General features: G+C 42.4%; 1 protein-coding gene across 1 annotated transcript in view; it reads right to left on the reverse strand.

The window, feature by feature from the left end:
• Window positions 1–24,157, reverse strand: part of ATXN7 (ataxin 7) — an 84,580-nt gene that overhangs the window by 23,678 nt on the left and 36,745 nt on the right. The window contains 1 exon segment of the mRNA XM_065886178.1: window positions 21,341–21,445. Within this exon segment, the coding sequence (XP_065742250.1) occupies window positions 21,341–21,445 (105 nt within the window).

Raw genomic sequence — 24,157 nt, forward strand, 5'->3', positions numbered from 1 at the left:
AAAGAGAGAGATCATTTGGTGTTCTGGCCTCAATTTCACACATGCCAAAATAATGGAAGGCCTATTATCACTCGGGAGCATAGAATCAATTTGTCCCACGCTCAATGATCATCACACAAGAGCAGGCAGAATGGCTAACAGCTCGGAAAAGCCCACAAAACTGTTTTTACTCCAAGCCCTTTTCTGGTATCTTATTAAGCCTTTTGCTAATCTTTTATGATCCCAGCAACTGATTAATGGAAAGTCTCACCTGCAACAACAGCAGTCACTACTGTTAGTGGGCAGAAACCACCCATCAGGCACCATGCTACGAAACTTATAGGGATTGCCTCATTTAGTCCTAACCATCCTCCTACAGAGCAGATATTGCCATGATCCCCACTTTCCAGATGAGAAGGCCAAGGATTTAAAGGACTCAGGTCAATCGCCCAACATCACCCAGTTAGCGAAGAGGCAGGATCAGGATGCAACCCCAGGCAGGCTGACTCCAGTGCCCAGGCGGGACCACATGACAGTCCACCTGAAGCGGTGTCATTAGCAGGCCACAATGCACGGTCCAAAGGCAGGCAGAGGGGTGATGGTGAGGGTTGCGGCATACGTCATCTTTCCAAGTGCTCCGCTAATGCAGGCTATTAGCACAAAGGGCGGCACAGTTGGAACATACAAGTGTAAGACAGAGTTTTGGTAAATTTGGGGTGGGGATCCAGAATCTGTTTAAGGGAAACCCAGGCTGTTGTGGATTTAATCTTCCTATTTTGGAAGCTGCTATCCTAAAGATTAGCTATGGGTGTCAGCCAGTGTTGCATTTGTTTTTTTTTCCCGCAGGGTAACATTAAAGATGGGTTGAAGAGTGAATTTTGGTACAAAGTGCCAGTCAGAGCTGTCTTTCTGGCTTGGCTAAAAAGAATCACTTAGAAAGTTCCCAGATGGATATGTTCTACAAAGAACCCATGAGGAGGAGCAGTTATACCTGTTCTATACCTATAACAGAAATACCTGTTCTATAGGATTAGGCTGGCCGGCCCCCACAGACCGACACCATTATGCATGCTTGCAGTCACGCCCTGGTCCTGGTTGCCTTCCCAGCAGAGGCTGTTGGGCACAGTCTTGATTAACTAACCAGCTTGAATAGAATCCAAAGTAAAACCAAAAAACCTTTTTTTTTTTTTTTTAAAAAAAAGATCACGTGAAGGGGCAAGAACGCTGGAGTCAGACACATGTGGGTTCAAACCCTTGTTCTGTCACTAAGTAGCTGGGTGACGCTGGGAAAAGACCTGACTCTATCTACTTTGGCAGACTCTTCATCTGTCAATCCTACCCTGCAGGGCTGTTGGGATTAAGTAACAGAGTTGTAAAGCCTGCAGCCCAGGGCTGACTGTGGACCAGGTACTGGCAACTCCAGAGGGAGTAGGACAGAGGCCCCCTGTTAGTCCAGGTAATGCCAGTTACAGACTCAAGTGAGAAAGGCCAAGCAGACAGAAATCAGTGAAGAACAAACCAAAACCACTTACTCTACCTTCCCCAGTGTGGTAGAGACTTAGTTTATAGATTTACTTTACATGTCAGTCCAGGAAGATACTAAGCTCTTCTCAGTCAAGAGCTCGGAAGAACAACGTTTAGAATTCATTAAAAATGAATGGGGGGGGGGGGGGCTTCCCTGCTGGCGCAGTGGTTGAGAGTCCGCCTGCCGATGCAGGGGACACGGGTTCGTGCCCCGGGCCGGGAGGATGCCACATGCCGCAGAGCGGCTGGGCCCGTGGGCCGTGGCCGCTGAGCCTGCACGTCCGGAGCCTGTGCTCCGCAACGGGAGAGGCCACAACGGTGAGAGGCCCGCGTACCGCAAAAAAAAAAAAAAAAAAAAAAGTGTGCCAAGGTTGTTTGTTTGTTTGTTTTTGCGGTACGCGGGCCTCTCACCGCTGTGGCCTCTCCCGTTGCAGAGCACAGGCTCCGGACGCTCAGGCTCAGCGGCCACGGCCCACGGGCCCAGCCACTCCGCGGCATGTGGGATCTTCCCGGCCCGGGGCACGAACCCGTGTCCCCTGCATCGGCAGGCGGACTCTCAACCACCGCGCCACCAGGGAAGCCCCTTGACACACTTTTAAAGTCACACCGTGGACTACGTGTGGACATAAAGCATTTAATAGTGTCTCCTCACTACTCTCACTGTCAACTTCTCCCAGTAAACGTTCTTATTCTTTTCTAAAAGCACTTTCACGTGTCTCACCAGCAAACACAATCCAACTCCACTCCTTGTCATTACATATTCTTTTTTGATCCTATATCTGCTTTTTCTTTGATCCAATTTCTGGAGGGTCCCCAAGGACTCGACCGGACTACTCCAGAGCAAGCAAAGCGCAGTCTGATGCTAAAAAGGAAGCAAATCTGTGGGACTGTCCCTGGAACATTCAAATCTCAAGTTGTGGAATCCAGAGCTGACCTCTGACACACAATGCCTCAAAGGACAGTTCACCAAAAGCCAAAACCAGAGCCGCGAGGCAGCCTCAGAACATGCTTAGGTGGGTTACAAATGGCACTGGAAAACAGTGAGGAAGAAAAAAAAGTCTTTACACAAAGCACTCGGCATCATTTCCACTAGAGAGATTTAACTGAAAAGGATGATTTCAACACTGGCTGCCCTAACAAATTAGTCTCCAACTGCGACTTCTGCCAAATGCATTTCTCCTCCCCCTAATGCAGAATGTTTTTAAATTAAAACACGAGGGGAAAGTGCAGAAGAGAGAGTCATTTACAGCACTTGGGCCACTTGAAACAACTTTTCGCCAAGGTCTATAATCAAATTATCAAGCTCTTGAAGTCACTGCTTTATGACGGAAATAAAAGCCCCACTAAAGTATTCCAGGTCCCTTGGCATTTCCACGTCTCTGGGCAGGGCGGCACTGCAGCATTCCCATTCACACTAGCTGATGAAAGAGAACAGATCACAAAGGGCAGATTACAAGGGAGAATGACTCCAACTCCGGTGGGGGAAGGGACAGGCGTGAATGGATTGTAAATAATGTTGCTAAGAAAGGACCACAAATATGGCAACCTCAGATAATCCTCTTGCCAGGAATTCTTCCCATGGGGACTGTTCTTTCTGAACTTCGCTTTCAAGTATGTGAGAAATATGAAAACCTGACTGAATATCTGGAGGTAGCCCTCCCCTGCTGTCTCAACTTGTAGGTCTGTGCAAACATTAGAAAAAAATGGCTTTTAAAAATTCCAAATACTTTATTAAAGGAGATGGAATGATAGAGAAAAAGAGGGGATACTGGATGGTATAACAACTGATCACCTCCGTTGGGAGAATATCATTTCTTCATAATCGTTGTCATAAGGCATCTTGTTTAAGGAACATTGAATGGTCTGAATCACAGTTCATTTCCTTAAGGGGGCCCTTCCTATCCTGTTCAAGGTGCAGACTTTGAACTGAGAGTCATCATCATGATTTCAGACAGACACACACAGATGTTTTTAGCAAATACAACTTTGGGGAAAAGGCTGTTACCGCCTTGAGCAAAACACAGCCACCAAACTACGCCACCCCTGTGATGTCGCCGTCACCATTTCTGTCTACAGGATATCATGCAATGAACGACATGCTGGCTGACACTTCCACTCTGCTAACAGTCACAAGCAGCTCTCTCCGCTGTCCTCAGGACACACACTGTTACCCGAATGATACTGGCAGAGTACAGCAAGCACTCACCCTGCCTGAAACAAACAGGATCTCAGGTCTGAGCGATGCACAGCATCTCCCCCGAATTCGCTCCCATTGACTCGAGATGTTGGCACGCCTCAGGTATCAACATGTGAGAAGAAACCAAAAGCCAAAACCAAAACTCCATCAGTCTCCATTTACTTTTGCTTTAATCCTTTATCTGCTGGGGGAAAAAGCATCCCAACACGTTTAGCAATCTATCATTTTAAGTTTAGCCTTCCAATTTGTGAACACCTTGCACAGGTCAAGCATCGACACCCTCAGTCCTTACGCAAGCACCTCTCTGGTCACGTTTTGGGTCTGGTTCCCAGTTTTTCTCTAATGAAAGATACAAGGCTATCATCAAAATGCAAAAAGTATGAAGAAAAACAAGCTATGCCTTTACCACTCCAATCCAGTTTTAACACACACACAAAGGGTAGGGGAGAGGGAGAAAATTAAAAGAAACCTGGCAGAACTCAAAACTAGAGGAGTTCTCTGTTTTTGTTCTGTGCGTTTGTTTTTTAAAACGAAAACTTCTGTGCAGGAATCCCCTCAGGGAGCACTGTCCTCTGAGGCCAAGAGGAACAGCAAGTCCAAGGTGCAACGGAATGACAGCACCATCTGCTTCAGAGTGCTGCGCTAGTCTGTAAGCCACATCCTTATTGCTATTTCCCAATAGTTTTGTGGCCTTTATATTTCTCTTTACTGGGGGGGGAAAGGTGGGGAAGGGGTGAAAAGACCGTGAACCTGGGAATAACAAAAACCCCAAACTCACAACACAGCCCTTAAAGTCTCCTCATTAAGCGCTCTGTTAATAAGGAATGGGTGATTCATGACGTAACAATGCCAACGAGGAGTCTGCAGCACGTGTTTATTTTTTCTGAAGACAGAAAACAGCGTCTGCCCCACCTACAGGATGGGGCTGTCAACTAATCAACACCAAAAGCGATATGCAAAAATGAAACCAGAAACAGCAACACTAAAACTGCCTGACGAGAAATAAGAGTTCTTAGAAAAATCAATTTTAGGGCATTAAACAGCAATTTGAATAAAGGTCTGAAAATCTGTTTGTATTTAAAGTTCTGCAAACCAGTAGCTAAATTTCAGCCTCAATGAGAACCATCCGGTCAAGCACATTACTGCAGGAGGCATGAAAGGTGAATCCAGTGAAAACTAAAGATCTCAACTGTCACCTCACTTCCTGCTTGCAGACGAGGCATGAGAGAGTTAAGGTAACTTTGAGAACAGCCGCCCAACCCACCCAGGAAGAATCTGCTTGGCTGTACTGGCTACCTTAATAACACAACCGAAAAAAAAATAGTCTTTTCTGGCAGTCAGTCAGTAATTAAATTTTTATACACTCAATTTAAGTTACTGAATGACTTCCCAGGGTTACTGTTTGTATTCTGAAGTTGTTCTTCCTCTTGACACAGTGTTCTGCTTAAAACTCTGCTGTGGATTTGAAGTATCCGACAAAACAGCTTTCAAACACGTTCCACAGGAAACACGGTGAACTGCCTGTCATGAAACCTCACTCACCACAAGTGAGATAAAAAACAAACAGTTAAAGCGTGTTACAACGTTCGTCCATTTTTAGAGAGCGATGTAACCACTGCGCTCCCTGTTTTGAGATATGGGCACCGTTTGGTGCAAACCTCAGCATTTTGTTGGAGTTAACAGCAAACTCAACTCCTGCCTGCGTTTGACCTTTGGCCAGATCACTCAAATGACATTTCAGCATGGCTCCTGTGGACGGCCGGCAGCAGCTAATCCCTCTAGCTGCGATTACCCCCCTGCTCCACGGGTCTGCAGAGCGCACTCTCTCCACCACTTCAGCCACGAAGCGCTCCGGGCCTGCTGGCGGGGCAGGACGGCCACCAGAGGAAGGGGGCCTGCGCCAGCTCGCCGCACTCGGCTCTGCGTGGGTCTCTGTCCTGTTCCCAAAGACCTAGCCCACCTTCCGCAAGCTCGTCCAGAACTGGGCCCCGGGCCAAGTCCAGCCTCGGAAAACTGCCTCGGAAAACTTACCCGGTGGAGCTTTCAGCCCCCGTGCGGAGGAAGGGCTGTTCTGAAGAGGCTTCTTGTTACCTTCCATTCACATAATTTGGTTGTGCTTCATTGCACACTTGCTACTGCAGGCTTGCATCATGATTTGAGTCTGCCCACCAACTCCAAATATGCTCCATGTTTGGTCTTATGTAACATTTGCTACTACTGTAAAAAGCACTTGAATTACAAAGGTCCTGGCAGATCAACAGAAAACAAGGGGTGGAGTCTAATTTCATCTAATATGGTCATACAAGGCGTCCTGGCTGGTGTAAGTGAATCCTTCTCTTTGAAAGGCAGCTGGCCAAAACTGAGGGAGATGGAATTTATAAATTTAACCTGCTAGAATTAGAATGTAAATTACTCACACCTGATTTTCCTGAGTGAGTAAAATGACAACTATTACCAGGTATATTGGAAAATGTACTTGATTCGTTATATATCTACACTTTAAGCCTGGACAAACCTACAAGTTTTAATGTTATACATTTTTACAAATATCAGCAGTCTTTCTCCACATTCTATTTCCCCACTATCTATACTTTAAAACAACAGAAGTCTGTTATACCTAAGCACACTTTTCCTTAAATCTGGTAAGAAAAACCTTAACCCATTTTCTGTGCATGTTTGTAAAACAGTCTAATTTCAGAAAAAAATATACACCTTATTGTCCAGAGTTCAACCACTGGATGACTGACTAAAGCTGGGGAACTTTTAGACTTTTAATCCCAAAACTTCTCTAAGCGGCTCTTTGTAAACCAGGCCTTCCTGGTTTAGCTGTTTGTCTGTCTTCAGCCCTATTACACTCCCTGCGTCACTTACTCCCCAATCTTGTCAATCGCCAAATCTTACTATCAAATAGACGTGGAAAAAAGCAGCCAACTGATCTGAATTTTATGATAATAAAGGCTGCACACATAAACAGACTCAGATGCCTGACAGTTCAGAATGAACACTTTTAAATGTCAAAAGGAGGGGGTAAATTCCTCTACAAAATACCATCACCCAACACAGACTATTTGGCACAAAGTCATGAATTACATGTGTGGAAAAGATTTGGCCTGGAAGGGGTGGTAAAGAGTTGTGAGGCATAGGAAATGGCTTCTATTAGACCAGACACAAATTCTACATTTACTGTAAAACAAAAGAGTAGTAGCCACACTGCTTTATTTTCACAGCAAGCATTCAGACCCTAACCACAGCAGCAATATTAAGATCTAGAGGGCTTTCTGAAACCCTCCCCCGATCCCCCACCAGATTTCCGGTTCAAACAATGCAAAACTATGGTGGTTCTTAAAAGACAGAAGAACACAAGGAAAGAGCCATCAGCGGGACTAGAAGCACAGGATGAGCAAATCTTTCCAAAGTTAATTAGCAAAAAGAAGACATTTAGGTTAACTCACTGACGGGTTTCTTAAGCTAGCAGGAGAAAAACAAATTCTATTGCCCTACTACCTGATTGCAGAAAGGTTTTTAGCATCATTCCCTGCACCCACCTGCCCTTGCCCTCGCCAAGGGGGAGCTGAGGAGTCTCCCTGACACTATCAATGGCAGAACTGAACTGGGATAAGAGGACCTGACTCAGACTAAGCCTCAGCTCCACATCACTGCACCCCTCAGCCTGGACACCAGACTCCTTGCCAGTCTCCCACCACAAACGCTTGCCTTTCTAATGTTCCCTTTTGTAGATGGTGATGGTGCTAGTGGGGAAAACAATCCTTACGAGAACCAGCCAACCCAAGACAATTTTGGAAACGACGTCTTTCTGTAACCTGGAGGAACTTCAGGATGAGCTTCAGCAAATCTTCGTAAATGCTACAAACATACGTCTACACTTAATTTCATATATAAACAAGAAAGAAACAATCCGAATTTATTTTTAAGATCTACATCAAAGAAGGGATGAATGACAGTGCAAACCAGGAAAATTAAAATTTGTACAATAAGAATAAAAACAAATACACAACAACTGGGCATATAAAGCTCAGACTGAACTTTTAAACACATACCGCTCTTAATACCCTGAGTAAAATACTTAACCAAATACCACCCTGTTCTGCTTGGAAAGCATTATTACTATTTTCTTCAAACCACTTCTCAATATCCTATCCAAATAAAGTTTATATTGATATTAAATCTCCCAATGATGGCTCATATTTCAGTGCCTAGGTCTGGGGACATGGTCACATTTCTGTTTTCTTATGAAAAAATAAACAGACTACAGACTAAAAAAAGACTACGGACTAAAATACCATTTTAATAGAATAACATCCATGCCTTACAGACCAAAAATTATAGGTATTGGCTGTGGTGTGGATGGTGTGCACTCATCAATTTTACTCTGGTTGCACAAAGGGAGTCCTGAACTGACACAAATTCTTCCGTGAATTAGCCCGCTCCCAGCAAACAAGCAAACCGGCAGCAGCTAGGAGGGGCCACGAGGGCTTGGGTTTGGCCGGGCCTCAGCACTTTTAGTTGTGTAGCCTTGGGCAAGAGACTTCTGTCTCTCAGGGTCGGTGCCCTCCCCTGAGAAGCAGTAATACTGCCTCCTCTAACAGGGCCTCGGTGAGGAGTAAAGGAGGTGACACATGTAATGCAGTGCCCAGCACATCTTAAATGCTCGATAAGTGTCAGCTATTACGATTAGAAAGAAGGAGAAACTGGATGGTGGACATCATTCAAAATAAAGGAAGACCAAAAGAAAGACAGCGGTTTCCGTTACAGAAACTAGTGAGGTCCCCAACACATCTTGGGATTTCCTAAATCCACTCCTGAGAAGCCAGCAGAGGTGTCATTTGGTGTTCTGCAGGACAACAAATGAGCTGTTGGCAGTTGGGAAATCCTGTGTTCCTGTCACCAGTGGCAGCCAGTTCTCCAGCTTACAGCAGCACAAGCCTCCACTCACTCCACTTCACTGTCTCAGCAGGCCGGGCCAAGTTATAATTGGCCTTAATTGGCACTTACAGGAGCTTTAACATTCCTCACCTGCTGCCAAGGAGCACTTGAAAGGGGGAGAAAGTATTTTCAAACTTGGAAATACCAAGCAATTCATTCAGCTGTGGGCCGGGAAGCCTGCTATCCAGAATCAGATTAGCTTCACCCAGAAATGCTGCTATGTTATTATCCAGTGCTCATTAGGTGCTCACACAGGATTAGGAGAGGTGGGAGATGAAGTTTAAAAGGGGATAATTCACCTTGGGGGCTAACAGCACGCAGCAGCCTCCCTCTGGCTGGCATCGTCTGATCTGTTTGGTGGACACTTCTTCAGGGCTCAGCCACACTTCGTGTGTGTGTCCCTTTTCAGCTGTTCAGATTGTTCTAAGGCAGGCAAATAAAGTATAACCTCACAGCCTCATTTACATAGGCTTTGTGTGAACCACAGTCTGACCTCAGCCCAGTCATTATTTGATACACAAAGTGAACACTGTTAAAAGGTGACCAATCACACCAAATTCAAGGAGGATAATGAGATCAGAAATAAAACTGGCAATAGTTTTTCACTGGCCCCGCAACTGATCTCAACAGAAATTATTGTCTTCTAGAAGACTACACATTTTGCAGAGAGGAATCTCAGCCTAACAGAACTAGATTTCTTCCCTAAGATAAATTCCATACAGAATGAACAGAAATCTCCCACAAGTGCCAGGAAAACTGCCTATAATTGTTTAAATGAGTATTTTAAAAATCATCACTCGTTTTGAAAGATCTCTTTGCCTCGTATCATTACTCAAACTATCACTCAAACTCAGAAGACACATGCTACACTGGTAGTAAACAAAAGTTTGCACTTGTTTGCAAAACTGACTTCAAAGTCAAATTACAATTAATCACACTTGTGCATATGCGTGTTAAACACTGTAAGAGGCTTTAGAAAACTAAGGAATGCAAGTTTAGAAAAATAAATAAAACACCTACTCCTGATGGTGATACTGTCATATGTGGCTAGTAGAGAGCCTTTTTGGAAAACAACCTAGTAGCAGCTATTAACAATGCAAATAAATACCCTTTTTGATCCCAGAATCCTTTCCTGAGACTCTATCCCACAGAAACAAAACCACCAGCAGTTAAGGACTTATGTAGCAGGGTGGCTACTGCTGCTCTGTTCATAGAGGCAAAAAGCAGGAGACAAACTGAATGTCCACAGACAGAGGGTCTGGCTGAGGAAGCTACCGCACAGCCGCACCTTAAAAAGGGGATTAGTATTGTCTTGGGATGTGAGTGGATCTCCATGTTGTACTGCTGAGTGGAAAAGAAGCAGAAGTATGCATAACAGGATCCCTTTTTTTTTTTTGGGTAAAACTATGACCAGTAGCCCCTGCTAATAAAACATGGGAGATTACATGTGTCTGTAAAGAGTCATGAGCACGAGAAAAAATACAGAATGATGTATACTAAGTTACATACTAAGAATGTACCTAGTTACACAGATGGATTAGAGTGGAGGACCGTTACAGTTGGAGAAGGTGGGGAGTGAGCGCCAAAGAAACAAGAAAGATGGGTGACTAATAAGAAAATAAATAAATAAATAAACATTAAAAAAAAAAACAAGAAAGAAGTAGGCTGAACTGAAAATAGCATGTTTGAGATTACTACATTTGTGTATCTATGTAAGTATATATGGTGGATGTACGCATCTCATATATTCCCATATCAATCAAAAAATCCACTAAGAAACTCACTTGAGTTTTTGTTACAAAAAATGCACTGTGAAGAAAGTGGAAGAAAAATTTAAACAGTATGAAATTCTGGTATTACATCAAAGCACTTTATCCTGACTGTGGAACCCATTTCATTTGTTTGGCTACACAGACTGAGAGTCTAGTAACACAACTGAGCACGGTAAGAGTAACACAGAAAAAGGCCTATTAGCCACTCTTGCGAAACAACACCTTAATTTTCTAAAGCTCACTACAAATCTTCTATAGTAGGAGTTTCAGCAATCTTTTTAAAATATCAAGCATAAGAAGTAATGAAACAAATTCCATACTGGAGTTTTTCACCCTAGGAGACTACAAGTCAAGAACTATATCATGTGTGATTAGGGGCTGATGGCTTGTATTTTAAATTGAGGTAATTACCTTCCTCCATTTCTCTTTTTATTAACTTTCAAACACACAAGAGGAAAACGTATACAATTGCTTTGACGTTCAAATTGAGAACTGTTGTCTTAAAAACAGAACAGAGAAGTAAACCTAAAGACTGGAATTTCTATACACACAATAAGGAATGAGGAAGGAAACAGATATATTTAGCCTTTGCCCCCTCCCCCAAACCAGTTTTAGGGGTTTGAACTAGCATGTGCGTGGGAGGAACTACCCCAGCCAGGTAGTAAGTAGGTGCTACTGCATATCCAAGCGATAAAAACTCCCTCTTCTGGTCAGATATAAGACCACAGCTTAACGGGGTTGACATAGCAGGTGTATGTGTACCTTAACTAGTCAACCCACAAACTAGCCTTGTGAAATGATTGTCAGGAAAAACATCTTTCAGCAAATATAACTAAAATATGGATTTATATCCTGAAATGTCCCTTTTAAAATCTGAAGCACATCCATCCTAATAATTTCTGTATGTAGCAGACAAGAGCGGCACAGGTGAACGTTAACAATTTTTATTGATTGATTGATGCTGTTGGAAACTCACATTTTCACTGCCTCATTCTGGTGACACAAATCAGACCTGTTGAAGTAGTTCATTCAATCACAGTAGCACTAACCTGGAGGGCAGCTCTGACCAGCCTCCAGGTGGAAAATCAATACACTGACATACTGACAGACATTCCCAAAGAAGAATGGGTTTAGGGCTTCCCTGGTGGCGCAGTGGTTGGCGGGTCCGCCTGCCGATGCAGGAGACACGCGTTCGTGCCCCGGTCCGGGAGGATCCCACGTGCCACGGAGCGGCTGTGCCCGTGCGCCACGGCCACTGAGCCTGCGCGTCCAGAGCCTGTGCTCCGCAACGGGAGAGGCCACAACAGTGAGAGGCCCGCGTACCGCAAAAAAAAAAAAAAAAAAAAAAAAAAAAGAATGGGTTCTAAGCGCTGCACGTGATAATGTAGCACTAACAATTTATATGTCCACCAATAGGGGACAGGTTAAATTAAGTACATTAAGAAAGTGGAATAATAGGCAATCTTTAAAAAGAAGGAAGTAATGTGCATTAACATGGAAAAACAAGCCGGATCACTAAGTTTAAAAAAGTGAACTTATAATAAGTCTAATTTTCCATGTGTATGAGAAAACAAGAAATACACAGCTAAATATTCCTTTGTCCAGGGTCTAGAAACATCCCAAGAGTTTATGTCAACCTGTACCCCTGAAAAGTAAGATGGAGATTTACTTATTCTGACTGCATATTTATCCTCTTGCTGATGGTTACTGTTTTTCTTTCACAATGTGCATTACTATGTTAATAATGAAAAAAATCAAATACATGTGTTTTTCCTTTTTAATCAATAAGTTTCTATTACCCAAATGAGAGCGTCCCTTTGTTTCCTGGCTTACATGACTAAATTACTGTTCCACTAAAAAAAAAAAAAAACAAAAAAGACAAAAACAACAAAAACCCAAAAGAATAAATGACCCCAAAGTTTGGCATCACTGCAATAACTATTTTCTATCCCCACAATCTCTAGAAAATGTCTAAAGACTGAATGAATACATCAAAGGCTTTTCATTCAGGTCAGTACACCTCATTAAAACAAAACAAACAAACAAAAGTCCATATACAAATTGAAAGAACAACCCCATGATCTACAAGCTAAGTAAATCCATCCAGCTGCTGAGGCCAAAGCCCCAAGAGCCATTTCACATCCCTTCTTCTCCCGTATCACTCAATCCCAGTCCATCAGCCACCCCTGCTGGCCTTCTACTTCTGTGCTGATTCCCAGTCTATCCGCATCTCTCTGCCTCTGCTGCTACCACCTTCAACTTAAGCTTTCTCTCCAAATCCCACCCTCACCTGGACTAGCGCAATACAGCCCACTAACCGTCTCCCTGCTTCCGCTCTTGCCCGCTACGTTTTCCTCAGAGCAACCATGAATCACATCAAGACACTTCCTTGCTCAAAATCCTTCAGTGACTCTGCATGGCCTGCATTGGCCAAGCCTGGTTCCTTCCATCTGGCGCCAGCACCCCTTTCTCCAACCTCAACCTGGACCCCTCTCCTCCCTGCACACTGTTTTTCTACCTCCTCACTGGCCTCTCTGCCAAGGTCATTCCCTCCCACAGGATCTTTGCACCTGCTATTTTCTCTTTGTGGAACACTGCTCCTCCAAATCTTCAAATGGCTAGCTCTTTTTCATCACTGACCTTACACATCAACTCCTCAGAGCGGCTTTCTTTGACTAGCCTTACCAGAAGTGCCTTGCCCCAGTTATTCTCTCACACTATCCCAAGCCTTTATTACTACCTGAAATCATCTTATTTTACTTGATTTCATCTTTCTACCCTAGAAAGATTTCTATCTTTCATCGCTCTACCCTCCCTAAAGCTGCATGAAATCAAAGACACTGCTTTCCTAGTTCAGTGGAGAGCAATGCCTAGACAGGAGGTACTCAATAAATACTTGTTAAATGTGAATGATATTATTCATTTCCAGTTTATGATTTTTTTAAAAAACCCAAAGGCACAGACATTAATAAAGGCCCAGATTTCAGTATAAAGGAAAATCAATACATTTTATAACTAGCAATTAAAATGCTGCTCCTACAAATGGCATAAATAACACCATTTTAAATGTACCTGCTTTTGTATTACTGAGAAAAAAAGATAAAATTACATTGATCCTTTATCTGATGCTGCTGAAGTTATCTGAAATTTTTAATTAGCACTATTTGGCTTGTGGTAAAGAAGAACTGAATTCACTGCATTAATTTCACATCATGCTGTTCAGTGACAAGAAGCTTAGATCAAATAGTTAACTTGGAATTTCCTTCGAGAATTACACTAACGTCTACCCTGACACTGCTCACGTTTTGATGTGCCTGCTCTGGTTTGCTCCCTTCCCTGGCTCAGCCCCCGACTGCTGGAGAAAGGCCTGGCGTGTGTCTTTGAAGTAAAAGAGTGAAGTGTTTTTGGCTCTGCAACAAATTTCAATCTTTATACTGACTGCAGAAATATGCCAACCAATTCTCTAAAGAAGCTAAAAAATGTTATGAGGCTGTAACAAAAAGAGGAGTAGCTTGGCTTTGGATAACTACTATGATTTAGGGTTAAATAAAGTAGAACAGGCTGAAGAGAAATCCAATGACTATGCTAAATCAAATATCTACCTACTACCATTACGTCTTCAAATTACTAAATGTCCTCTCTGAGGTAATGGCTTTACAATGCTGACCCAGCCACTCTAAGCAAACTTAAAATTCTACCTGAACTAGAACATCTGTCATTAATGACAGTTTTGTGACATGTGGAATTCATTACATCTACTCTAGATTTTCTTTTAACTCTATACATCCTTATTATATGCAAAAGAAACAGATGGAAGGAGACAGAAAACCCAGCCTCGGACATTTTATCTGTGTGAATGAAATTTAATTTAGGAGTTTGATCCGTAAACTGGGAATAAAACCATCCATTCAGTGGGTTGCTAAGAACAAGAAATCAGATAATACGTGCAAAAACACTTTGTGAATCAAGTACAAATTATCATTAGCCTGTGGGCTTTTAAATGAATGCCAATCCTAAAAAGATTAAGTATCACTGCAAGTTTCAAAGTAGAATAAGACCCCAGATTATAAGAATGTAGAGGCCAAATTTAGCTAACAACTGGAGAGAAAAAAGAAACATTTTTTTCTTTATCCAAAATCAAAGTTACTTAATAACCAAATAAAACAACTCATTCAAAATACCTGAATATGTTACTTTCCATGTCTAAGTCAATCAGATGACAAGAGGGAGAGGGTGTTCTTTATTAAACAGCAAAACCTCTGCTCTGTGATGCAGATTAACTTAATTATATGATGGCGATCATTGGTCACAACTATGTGAAATTGTTGTCAACAATGGGATCGGCATTTTTACCAGAAACAGCCCACGGGATCTCACAGAGTAAGATTCATTTTGCTCTCACACTGACCGTCTTTGAAACCAATTAATTAGCTCAAAAAAGTATGAGTAATTTCTGTTTACTCATCCTCTGCTGAAAATGACATTTTAGAAAAATATAATTTATCCTGGCACCTAAAAGAATCCAATTGACCTCAGTGCACTTTAAGGAACATTAAGTCCAAGCAATACACGTGGCTGTTAATTTTACAGGATTTGTAGTATCTGCAAGCGGAGAAAGCTCTCAGATTGCAGAGGTGTTTCTGCTAAAGGTACCTTCACCAAGTTATGAAAAAGCCATATGTATGACATCCCCATCTGTGAAGCGAAGTCTGAGAGAGGGGCAGATGTTTTACACCGAGCCCAGACTCCCACCCCACTTACAGCAATGGGACGGCACGCAACACGCGATACCGATGGATAAATGGCAAAGGGTATTTAACTGTGATCCTTCTGCAGATCAACGTGAGATCTGAGAATACTGCTCGGTAAGGCATTTCCTAGGCTGGGGTTGGCCTCAGGAGACAGCTCCCTGAACATCAGAGGAAACCAAATCCAACAGCTTGAGCTGGTGTTTCCCCAAACATGGAGTAGGTTATCACTCTTCAACATTAATAACATTAAATCTCAAGTGAAAACTTACTCCCTTTCCAAATCTCTTTCAAGTCTTCTGGTAACATCACGCTACTCTGTGGATGACACTTGCCTAAAACGTGCCAGTCTCGCTTTTAACTAAGAGAGCAGGCTTCAAGGTTCAGTGCTGGCATTGGCCAGAGCAGCAACAAAGGATTTAATCTTTTCACTGTGTTTATTTTCACACTTACCATCTATGGCAAAGAAGAGTAGTTTTCCCGTTGATGATTCTAGTAAGGTTTTCTTTGTGAAAGATTTATTTAAATAGAAGTGGTTTGATTTAAAGAAAAAATATTAAGTGGCATTAAATAAGCAAATGATAAAGATGGAACTCGGTGGATCGAAATTGGGGAAAGGTAGCAGAGGTACATGTGCTCAGGGACTCAGGGCTGAGCCACAAGGTGAAAAAGTGGGTCAGCCTAACTCATCAGAGGCAAAATACTTCAACAGCTGACATTCGAGCAGGTTTCAATTAATTATAGAGATGCTAAACGTAGCACCTGTCCAAGCTGAATTCACATCACTCATTTATTTCACCTAGGTAAGATCAGCCCATGTCTGCCTAAGAGAGAAATTATGGTAGTCTTCACAAGGAAATTCAAAGAGAAGCGGCAGAGCACAGAGCAGTGCCAGTGCACAGCTTCTCAGAATCACCTGCGAGGCTCTTTCAACACAGAACCCCAGAGGCCCCCCACAAGTCATCAGCTGATCCTACCTGTTCAGATCCAGAGTAAAGGCATGTAAACAGGAATACAAAGTTTACGCTATTCAGTAGCCAGTTTAGGACCAACACACTTATTACTGAATGATCAACTCGGATTCCCAACTTGGTTCACAACCTCAAAAGAAAGGTGCTTCTGGCCATAGGGAATGTCACCATCTCAGCCCTCTTTCATATGTAAAGTTTTAGAGGCAAATACTGTGAGACTTCTAGCAAATAATACAAAAAGTTAAAAATCAGTTAAAAAAAAGCAGGGGCCTCCTTTCATGCCATCCTTGCTAGACTCAACGAATCTCGGAGTGCTGATCTGCGCCAGTCACTATGCCAAGCACAGGGATACAAAGCAGCAGCCCCTACCGAGTGAGGGGATCTGCTGTGAGCATAATGCATCCTGGCCAGCTTGTGGGCCAGAATCAGCCTAGGGAGCTGTGTGGAATGCAGATTCCTGGGTGCTATCCCTGGCGACTCCCAGCCAGCTAGTCTGCAGTGGGCTGTAGGAAGGGGCCACTTAGGAAGCTCCCCTTTGATTTGTAGGCACATCAGGTTTGGGATCCACTGATTCAACTATATTTTTAAATCTGAAAAGTAGCAGGAAGAAACATCTCACTCCTAAAAATACTGAATAACTGAAGAGAAACATGAGGCAGCCTGGACTATTTCAAAACATTAAAACAAAGCATGGTATTACTATGCAGTTTCCAAGAAAGAAAGCCATCTATACTACAAGAACAGTCAGACTATGAAACTAGAAATGCCAAAATGACACTACAATCACTCACCATCATTGCTCCAATGGAAATCCTGCTTAATAGTTAACTCCCAAAGAGGCAGCTCGGCTAGCAAGAGTACCGGCACACTCCACAGATATTACACTGCAGGTGTGGTTCCAGACCACCGCAATAAAGTGAATGTCGCAATAAAGCAGGTCACACGAATTCTTTGGTTTCCCAATACTTAGTTATGTTTACACTATACCGTAGCCCATTAAGTGTGCAATAGCATTATGACTTAAAAGAATGTATATACCTTAATTTAAAAATGCTTTATTTAAAAAAAAAAACCTTTTATTTCTAAAAAATGCTAACCATCATCTGAGCCTTTAGCAAGTTGTAGTCCCAACAATAATCACTGATCAAAGATCATGATTAACAAACATAGCAACAAAGAAAAAGTATGAAATGTTTCAAGAATTCCCAAAATGTGACACAGAGACATGAAGCCAGCAAATGCTACTGGAAAAACGGCACCAACAAATGTGCTTGATGCAGGGTTGCCCCCAACTTTCAATTTGTAAAAGACGCACTACCTGCGAAGAACAATAAATCAAAGCACAGGAAGTGAGGTATGTCTGTAGGTCTCTCGCTACTATGGTAATAACTTCCTCACCAATTCATTACCACCAACGTGAACTGAGTTATAAGCCTTGCTGCCATTGTAGCTCCCTCCCTGTCACTGCCAGGCAGCAGTGGTTTTAAAGGAACCGCCTGCTGAATTTTGTAGCAGCTGCTCATTTGTTCATAAAAGTCACAGATGAATATCAGCAATACATGAATTCACAGAAGACTGCCCACCCACACATTTTCACCAATTTCATCAAAAGATAAGACAGGGCTTCCCTGGTGGCGCAGTGGTCGAGAGTCCGCCTGCCGATGCAGGGGACACGGGTTCGTGCCCCGGTTCGGGAAGATCCCACATGCCACGGAGCGGCTGGGCCCGTGAGCCATGGCCGCTGAGCCTGCGCGTCTGGAGCCTGTGCTCCACAACAGTGAGAGGCCCGCGTACCGCAAAAAAAAAAAAAAAAAAAAGATAAGACAGTAGAATCTCTCCTTTAGCAGGTATGAGTTCTTCCTAATATAGTCATAAACAGATTGTAGAAATTTCTTCAATTTCAAAAACAGTTTTGGTCTTTTGGTGTTAACTCTGGAAAACAAACATATAGTGATAAGCCTCCTGGAATGACAACAAAGAAGAACGGGTTCCCAATACTTCTTCCTGTTACAGCCCCTCACCCCAAAGACAGAAGAGACACTGGCAACATTGGAAATGGTTCTTGGTCCTGGTCCCGACTGCCTCTCCTTTCCAGGTGAGTAAGATGTTACTCCCAAACCAGCCGAGAGCCATCACATGGTGCCTTCCTCCACTGCGTGGAGTTGCCCCCAAGCCCACACAACTATCCATCTCCCAACCTCCTGTTTTTTCCATCAGCCTTCTCCTTGGGTGCTGCTCCCAAAGAGGGACCACCTTCTACACTTCCCAGCTGAATCCCTTTCTCAGCAACTGGCCCTCATCCTTCTGCCAGACTCTCTTCTTTCTTACAGTTTTAAATTTCCCTTGCCACAAGAGGGTCCAAAGTCCCCACCCAGGGGCCTTTATCAGTTGCATTTCCTGCCTGGCGACAAAAGGCACTGGATTATGTATGTAAATCCTGCATTCACACCACATCTTCTTCTACTTTGGAAGTTACCACGATTGCTTTGTCATTGAACAAGTACCTTATTAGCAGACACTGTGTATGCTACATATTGGTAGATAAAAAGAGCAGAAATATGATTTTAAGACACTCCCTCCCCTCACCCACACCCCGCCCCCAATACACAGACATTCTATGAGAGAGACAGAGGAAGAGAAATAAAATCATCTCCGTGAAACGTGCTGTATGTAACTGAGTGAAGTGCTTCTGGAAGAGGGGACCAAGAGGGCCCCCTTCTGCCTCAGGAAGTCCTGCAAGAGGTAACACCTTTAAGTGGGCCTTGGTACAAACAGCAGCTGTTTTCACACTCCTTTCTAATCCACTTTGCCCATTCTCTAGAGCATCACTAAGTCACATCACTCAGGTGCTAAAAAACCTGCAATAGGTCCCCACCGACATATCAAGGCCAGGGGTGTCTGATGGCACTGAGTCTCTCTGAGCAGCCCCAGCCTGCCTTTGCACACAGCTTTTCCACACATGGGTACACCAGCTCCAGCCAATGGAGACTCCGTGGAGTACATTCCAGACAGCCTGGAATTTCCTGCCTCTGCACTTGCTCCCATCATCCCTGCTGCCAACCTGGAGCCACCAAACATGGCTGTTCAGTGCACAAGCTGTGCAGCTGTATGTGGCAGCCCTGTCCATCCGCATCAAAACACTGCCAACTTTAGGGTATTATAGTTGATTTTTTAAAAAGTATTTTCTGCATTTTCCACAATGGACATGTATGTATTACACACCTAAAAATTGACGGGAAAAAATTTGCACATGGGAAAAACAATCCATTCTGCTCTTCCGAATAGCCTAATGTGAAGACTGTTTCCTTTAAGAAGCCTGCTCTGAGTTACTGTGCGAGAAGCAATCTGTGCCCCTCCTTATTCTTAAGAACTTGGACTGTTTTACGACTTTCGCCACATCTTCCTGTATCTACAGCTGTACCCTTTTTTCTCTCTCATACCTATCAACTGTCAGGCACTGCATGAGGGGCTTCACCATGCTGTTTCATTTCATCCTCTCTGGAAACCAGTGAGGTTGCTATTACTGTCCCCACATTATAACAAAGGAAGCCAAGGTTGGAAAAACTTGCTCAAGACAAAGAACTAACCTATGGTTCTTGCAAGTTTAGATTTAAATCCAGTCTAGTCTGCCTTCAGAATCCTTAACTCCAAAATACTTGGCAACTGACTAACTGCCTTTTCTGATACTAGCCACTTAAGAGTCTTAAGCAAGGAGACAGTATCTTATTCAGCTTTGTACTCACTCTGGTGCCTACGCCCAGGCCTCACCGAGAACCACAAACTCAAAGAACTTTTTATAATTACAAAAAAGATTCCTTGGGGGAAGAGGTGGGATGTTGATTATGACAGTGTGACTCTTACAACTGCACCCAGCCCGACAGAAAGCCCTGTAGGTTCAAAGCTAGCTAGGCTGTGTCCCTAGCTCTACTCCCCCACTTAGCCTTAGTCTATTATCATCTTCACCTCTGAACCATTCTCCCTGCTTCCACCCTTCTTCCACAATCTACACTCAGCAAGTCAACCAGTGAGATGGTCCTGTGTTACTCCCTTACATAAACTTTCCAATGCCCTCAAGCGGCTTCTTCCTCTGGCCTACAAGCCTGTACATGAACAGGGCCCTGGTTCAAAAGGTCTGACTTCCCAAGTCTCTACTTCCCTCACCAACTTCACTAGCCTTCTTCAAGTCTGGGCACCAGCTCTCCCCTCTGTATGAAATGTTTTTATTCCAGATCGCCGCATGGGTGGTTCCCTCTCATCACTTAGGGCTCAGGTCCCCAGGGTCACCTCCTTAGAGGCTTTGCTTGAACACGCTATTACAGAAAGACCCTGTTGTTCTTCCCTGTCTCAAGCTTGCATTTGTAGTCATGAGGACAATGACAAAACAACTTGCAGTCATTTAAAAAAATGTGTCTCGTTAGTTTTGCCTTTCTCTCCAGCTAGATTTTAAACTCCATGGAGGTAGGAATGATACCACATCCCCAATGCCTGAAACAAGGTGGGTACTCAAATACTTTCGAGTTGTTACTGAATCTAACTGGATATAAAATTAAGTTTTATGATCGGAATTTTTAAAAAACACTTTAGGCAGCATTATGACAATGGAAAAACAAGCTTATTTGGATTCTCACATGATTGACATCAGATAACAACAGGCTTGGAGCCTAAAAGAACAGGGACAGCTCAGAGGTTCATGAAACTCCTCAAGTCACAATGCTTCATTCTAAGTACATGCGCATTTTGATGGAGCAAGATAGCATAGTTTCATCACATCCACAAATTACAACATCAAGATACATTTAGAACTACTGAACCTGGACATTTCAAAATCACATTTCCTTTAAAAAAAAAAAAAGCCATGTCTCTATACTCTGTGTGTGTATATATAATTTTACCAACCACTGAATTCACAACCGTGGGATCTAGAAGGAACCAAACCTTTTACTACACTGATGCAATATTTCAACAAAGATTTTATAAAATACACTTTTTCCCTGTCTAATTTTAATAAAAATCAGAAAATGCACATCCCTTTCAAGAAAATTCAGAAAATACCCAACATCTGATAGGCATTAACCCATTCAATGAATTAGAAAACCTACTTCCTGACAGGGGGAGGGGTATTATAGCCTACCCATGCTGTCACTGGTTTAATACTGCTCTACCTTTTACCCTCTAATAATGATTTTTAAATGGTTAAGCACTTACCATAATGTGATTGAAATGCCTGCGGTTTGACAACCTGATTACAGTCGTTACACACCACCAAGTAGAAATCATCGTGGGCTGGACAGAGACCAAATATTGGCATGTCTGCAATAAAGAAAGAGAGCATCACTCACTCATGTGGTTCCTGTTAATATGAAACCATCTGGGGTGGCAACACTTTCTAAAGGAGCTGCCTTATGATAAAGTACACAGGATAAAAGTTGTTCCAGTTTAAAAGTAACTGATGTGACACACCATGACTATTAAAACAGAGAAATCAAATCAGGCTTACAGAAACACCGTTATAAAGGGTTAAAATAAAATGCATGAGAAATCATTAGTATGAGGTAAACCAGACATATCTTTTAAAATGCGAACAATGAATACATTCACACAATAAAGCAACTTTAGATGAACTCTACCAAGGGTTATGAGGAAGAATCTGCAACCACATAAAATGCCTAGCAATTCACAAAGCTGTACCATCTAATGGTTTTGTTTGGTTAACTATGCATTCTATTCCAGCCATCTGGTCTCTGAGTTCTATGGAACCGTTAAGAAAGGAAGCAGAGGTTTCACTGAAGAGTAAAACTGCTGGTTTTGTCAGCATGTAATACAAAGAAAATGATTTTCGTACTTTTTTTTCTTCAGGTCACAACTAACCTCTAGTCCTTTGCTTGCACACTGATGCCACTGGACAGAAAGAACCTCAGTACAAGCACAACATTTCATACATTAATCTCAGTTCAGTTACCAGAATAGGGCAAGATACAAGCTGGATTTCTTCTGTACTAAGAAGTTAATTAAAATACAAATGTAAAACTAGACTATCTGCATATACACGAAAACAAAGTACAGTAACTTGATACCTGGTAACATATGGTTAACTAAAAAGTCCTAACTGTGGACAATTAATTATTAGTAACAATCCAGGGAACAGAGCTAACAGTTCAAATCCAGAATCTAAATCTTTTAAATATTTCAGACTTGGCATTTTACACTATAAGCACTATTTAGAACATCTGCAATGAATGGATAATTAGCACATTTCAATTAGGCAAATATTTTAGTAGACCAAATACCAAGTTTAAAGAGGGAATAAAGATCCAAAAAGCTGATTAGCATCTGCTTTCTTTCCTGTAAGATTTAATTTCACACCTTCTCCAGCTTGGGTGGGCTCAGTGGTTTTAAAGGAAACAGAAAATGCCCGGGGGCGGGGTGATGTAAAGTGATGATAATCTCTAAAATGTCAAATTACAGATCTAATAATATCTACGCACAGCTATAGGTCAGGTTTTCTTAAACAGTTTCTATCACACTGAACTGCACAGATAGCTAGCTGTGAATCTGAAATACACCAGGGACCAACACGATTCTGGGATGCAGCAGCAGCACTGAGCAGGTTCTACGCGCTCCGATCTCATTTTATCCTCACAACTGCTTGGGTAGATACCATTATAACCCTGCTCTGGAGAGGAGGAAACTGATTCACAGAAAGGTGAACTACTTTGTCTAAGTCAATAGCTGAGATTTGATTCTGACTCACAACAACGGCTTGAATTTGGTCCCTTGAAGACCGAAGGAATATGATTTCTAGAAATTCCTTCCAGATTCCAACTCCAACGAGTTGAATGTCAGGGCTGAACACCTTTGACGGAATAAACTGATAAGACAACAGAAGTTTCTAACAGGCTGCTGACTTCTGTGACTAAGCTTAACAATTTCACGAAAAGTTAAGAGCCAAACGATGTACTATTTTCCTGGAAAGCGTGCCCACATTGAGTTAAAAATAGTACATGTGTGAGAAGGGGAAAGGTTATATCCATGCAATGATCAACAAGTAATACCATTTTCAATGGCTACAGTTTGACATGACATTTCCTTTTTTCTTTTTCTTTTTTTGGCCATGCCCCGTGGCACGTAGGATCTTAGCTCCCCAATCAGGGATTGAACCCGCTCCCCCCTGCATTGGAAGCACAGAGTCTTAACCACCAGACCGTCAGGGAAGTCCCAACATTTCAGTTTTAAAAATAAAAATTTAAAGTAGTTTACTTTAAGTTCCATATATCCCTATGCTAAATCATTCTGACACAGGACAATTAAGTATGAATTACAGAAATGGCAAAACATTCATAACTTACAGCTGCAAAGTATGAAATGCCTATACACATCAAATCAACAGTTTCAGTAATGAAATCAACTTGATCAGTTTTATTAATTAAACAGTAGTTAAAGTATTAAATTAAGTGGTCTCAGTTTAGACTTAGGCCTCGGCAATGTGCCTGGTTTGTGTGATTTCTCACAGCACTCTATTTCAAGCGATGCTGTTTAAAATATGTCACTTTGCCAGATACCAGATACTGCTGGGGACTAGCTTCCCACCCCTTTATAAATAAGCCAATTGTAAAAAATTTAAAACTGTATAAATCCTTGCAAATAATAAAAATTTAACTGGCCACAATGATGTTTATGTAGAAAAATGTTCTTTTTTTGTTCTGATTCCTTTGATTCTTTTGTGAGACTCAGAAATACTAATAAAACTAAGTGAGCAGGGGTCATTCTGTGAGGCACCAAGAATTTATACTTCTGTAAAAGGGTTCAATTTCCTCAATAACTTATAATTATTTGCAATTGATAACAATAAAGATGATAATCATAATGATAAACAGTTGGCATTCTCTGAGAGACCATTCTGTGCCAGGTTCTCAGCTAAGCACTTTTCAGAAGGTTTATCCTTCAATATAATCTTCATTTTACCGATGGAGACAAGAACTTGTCTAATTTCACCCAGCAAAAAAGTACAACCAGGACTCAAAC

This window comes from Phocoena phocoena, chromosome 10, assembly GCF_963924675.1.
Source record: "Phocoena phocoena chromosome 10, mPhoPho1.1, whole genome shotgun sequence".
Classification (NCBI taxonomy): Eukaryota; Metazoa; Chordata; class Mammalia; order Artiodactyla; family Phocoenidae; genus Phocoena; species Phocoena phocoena.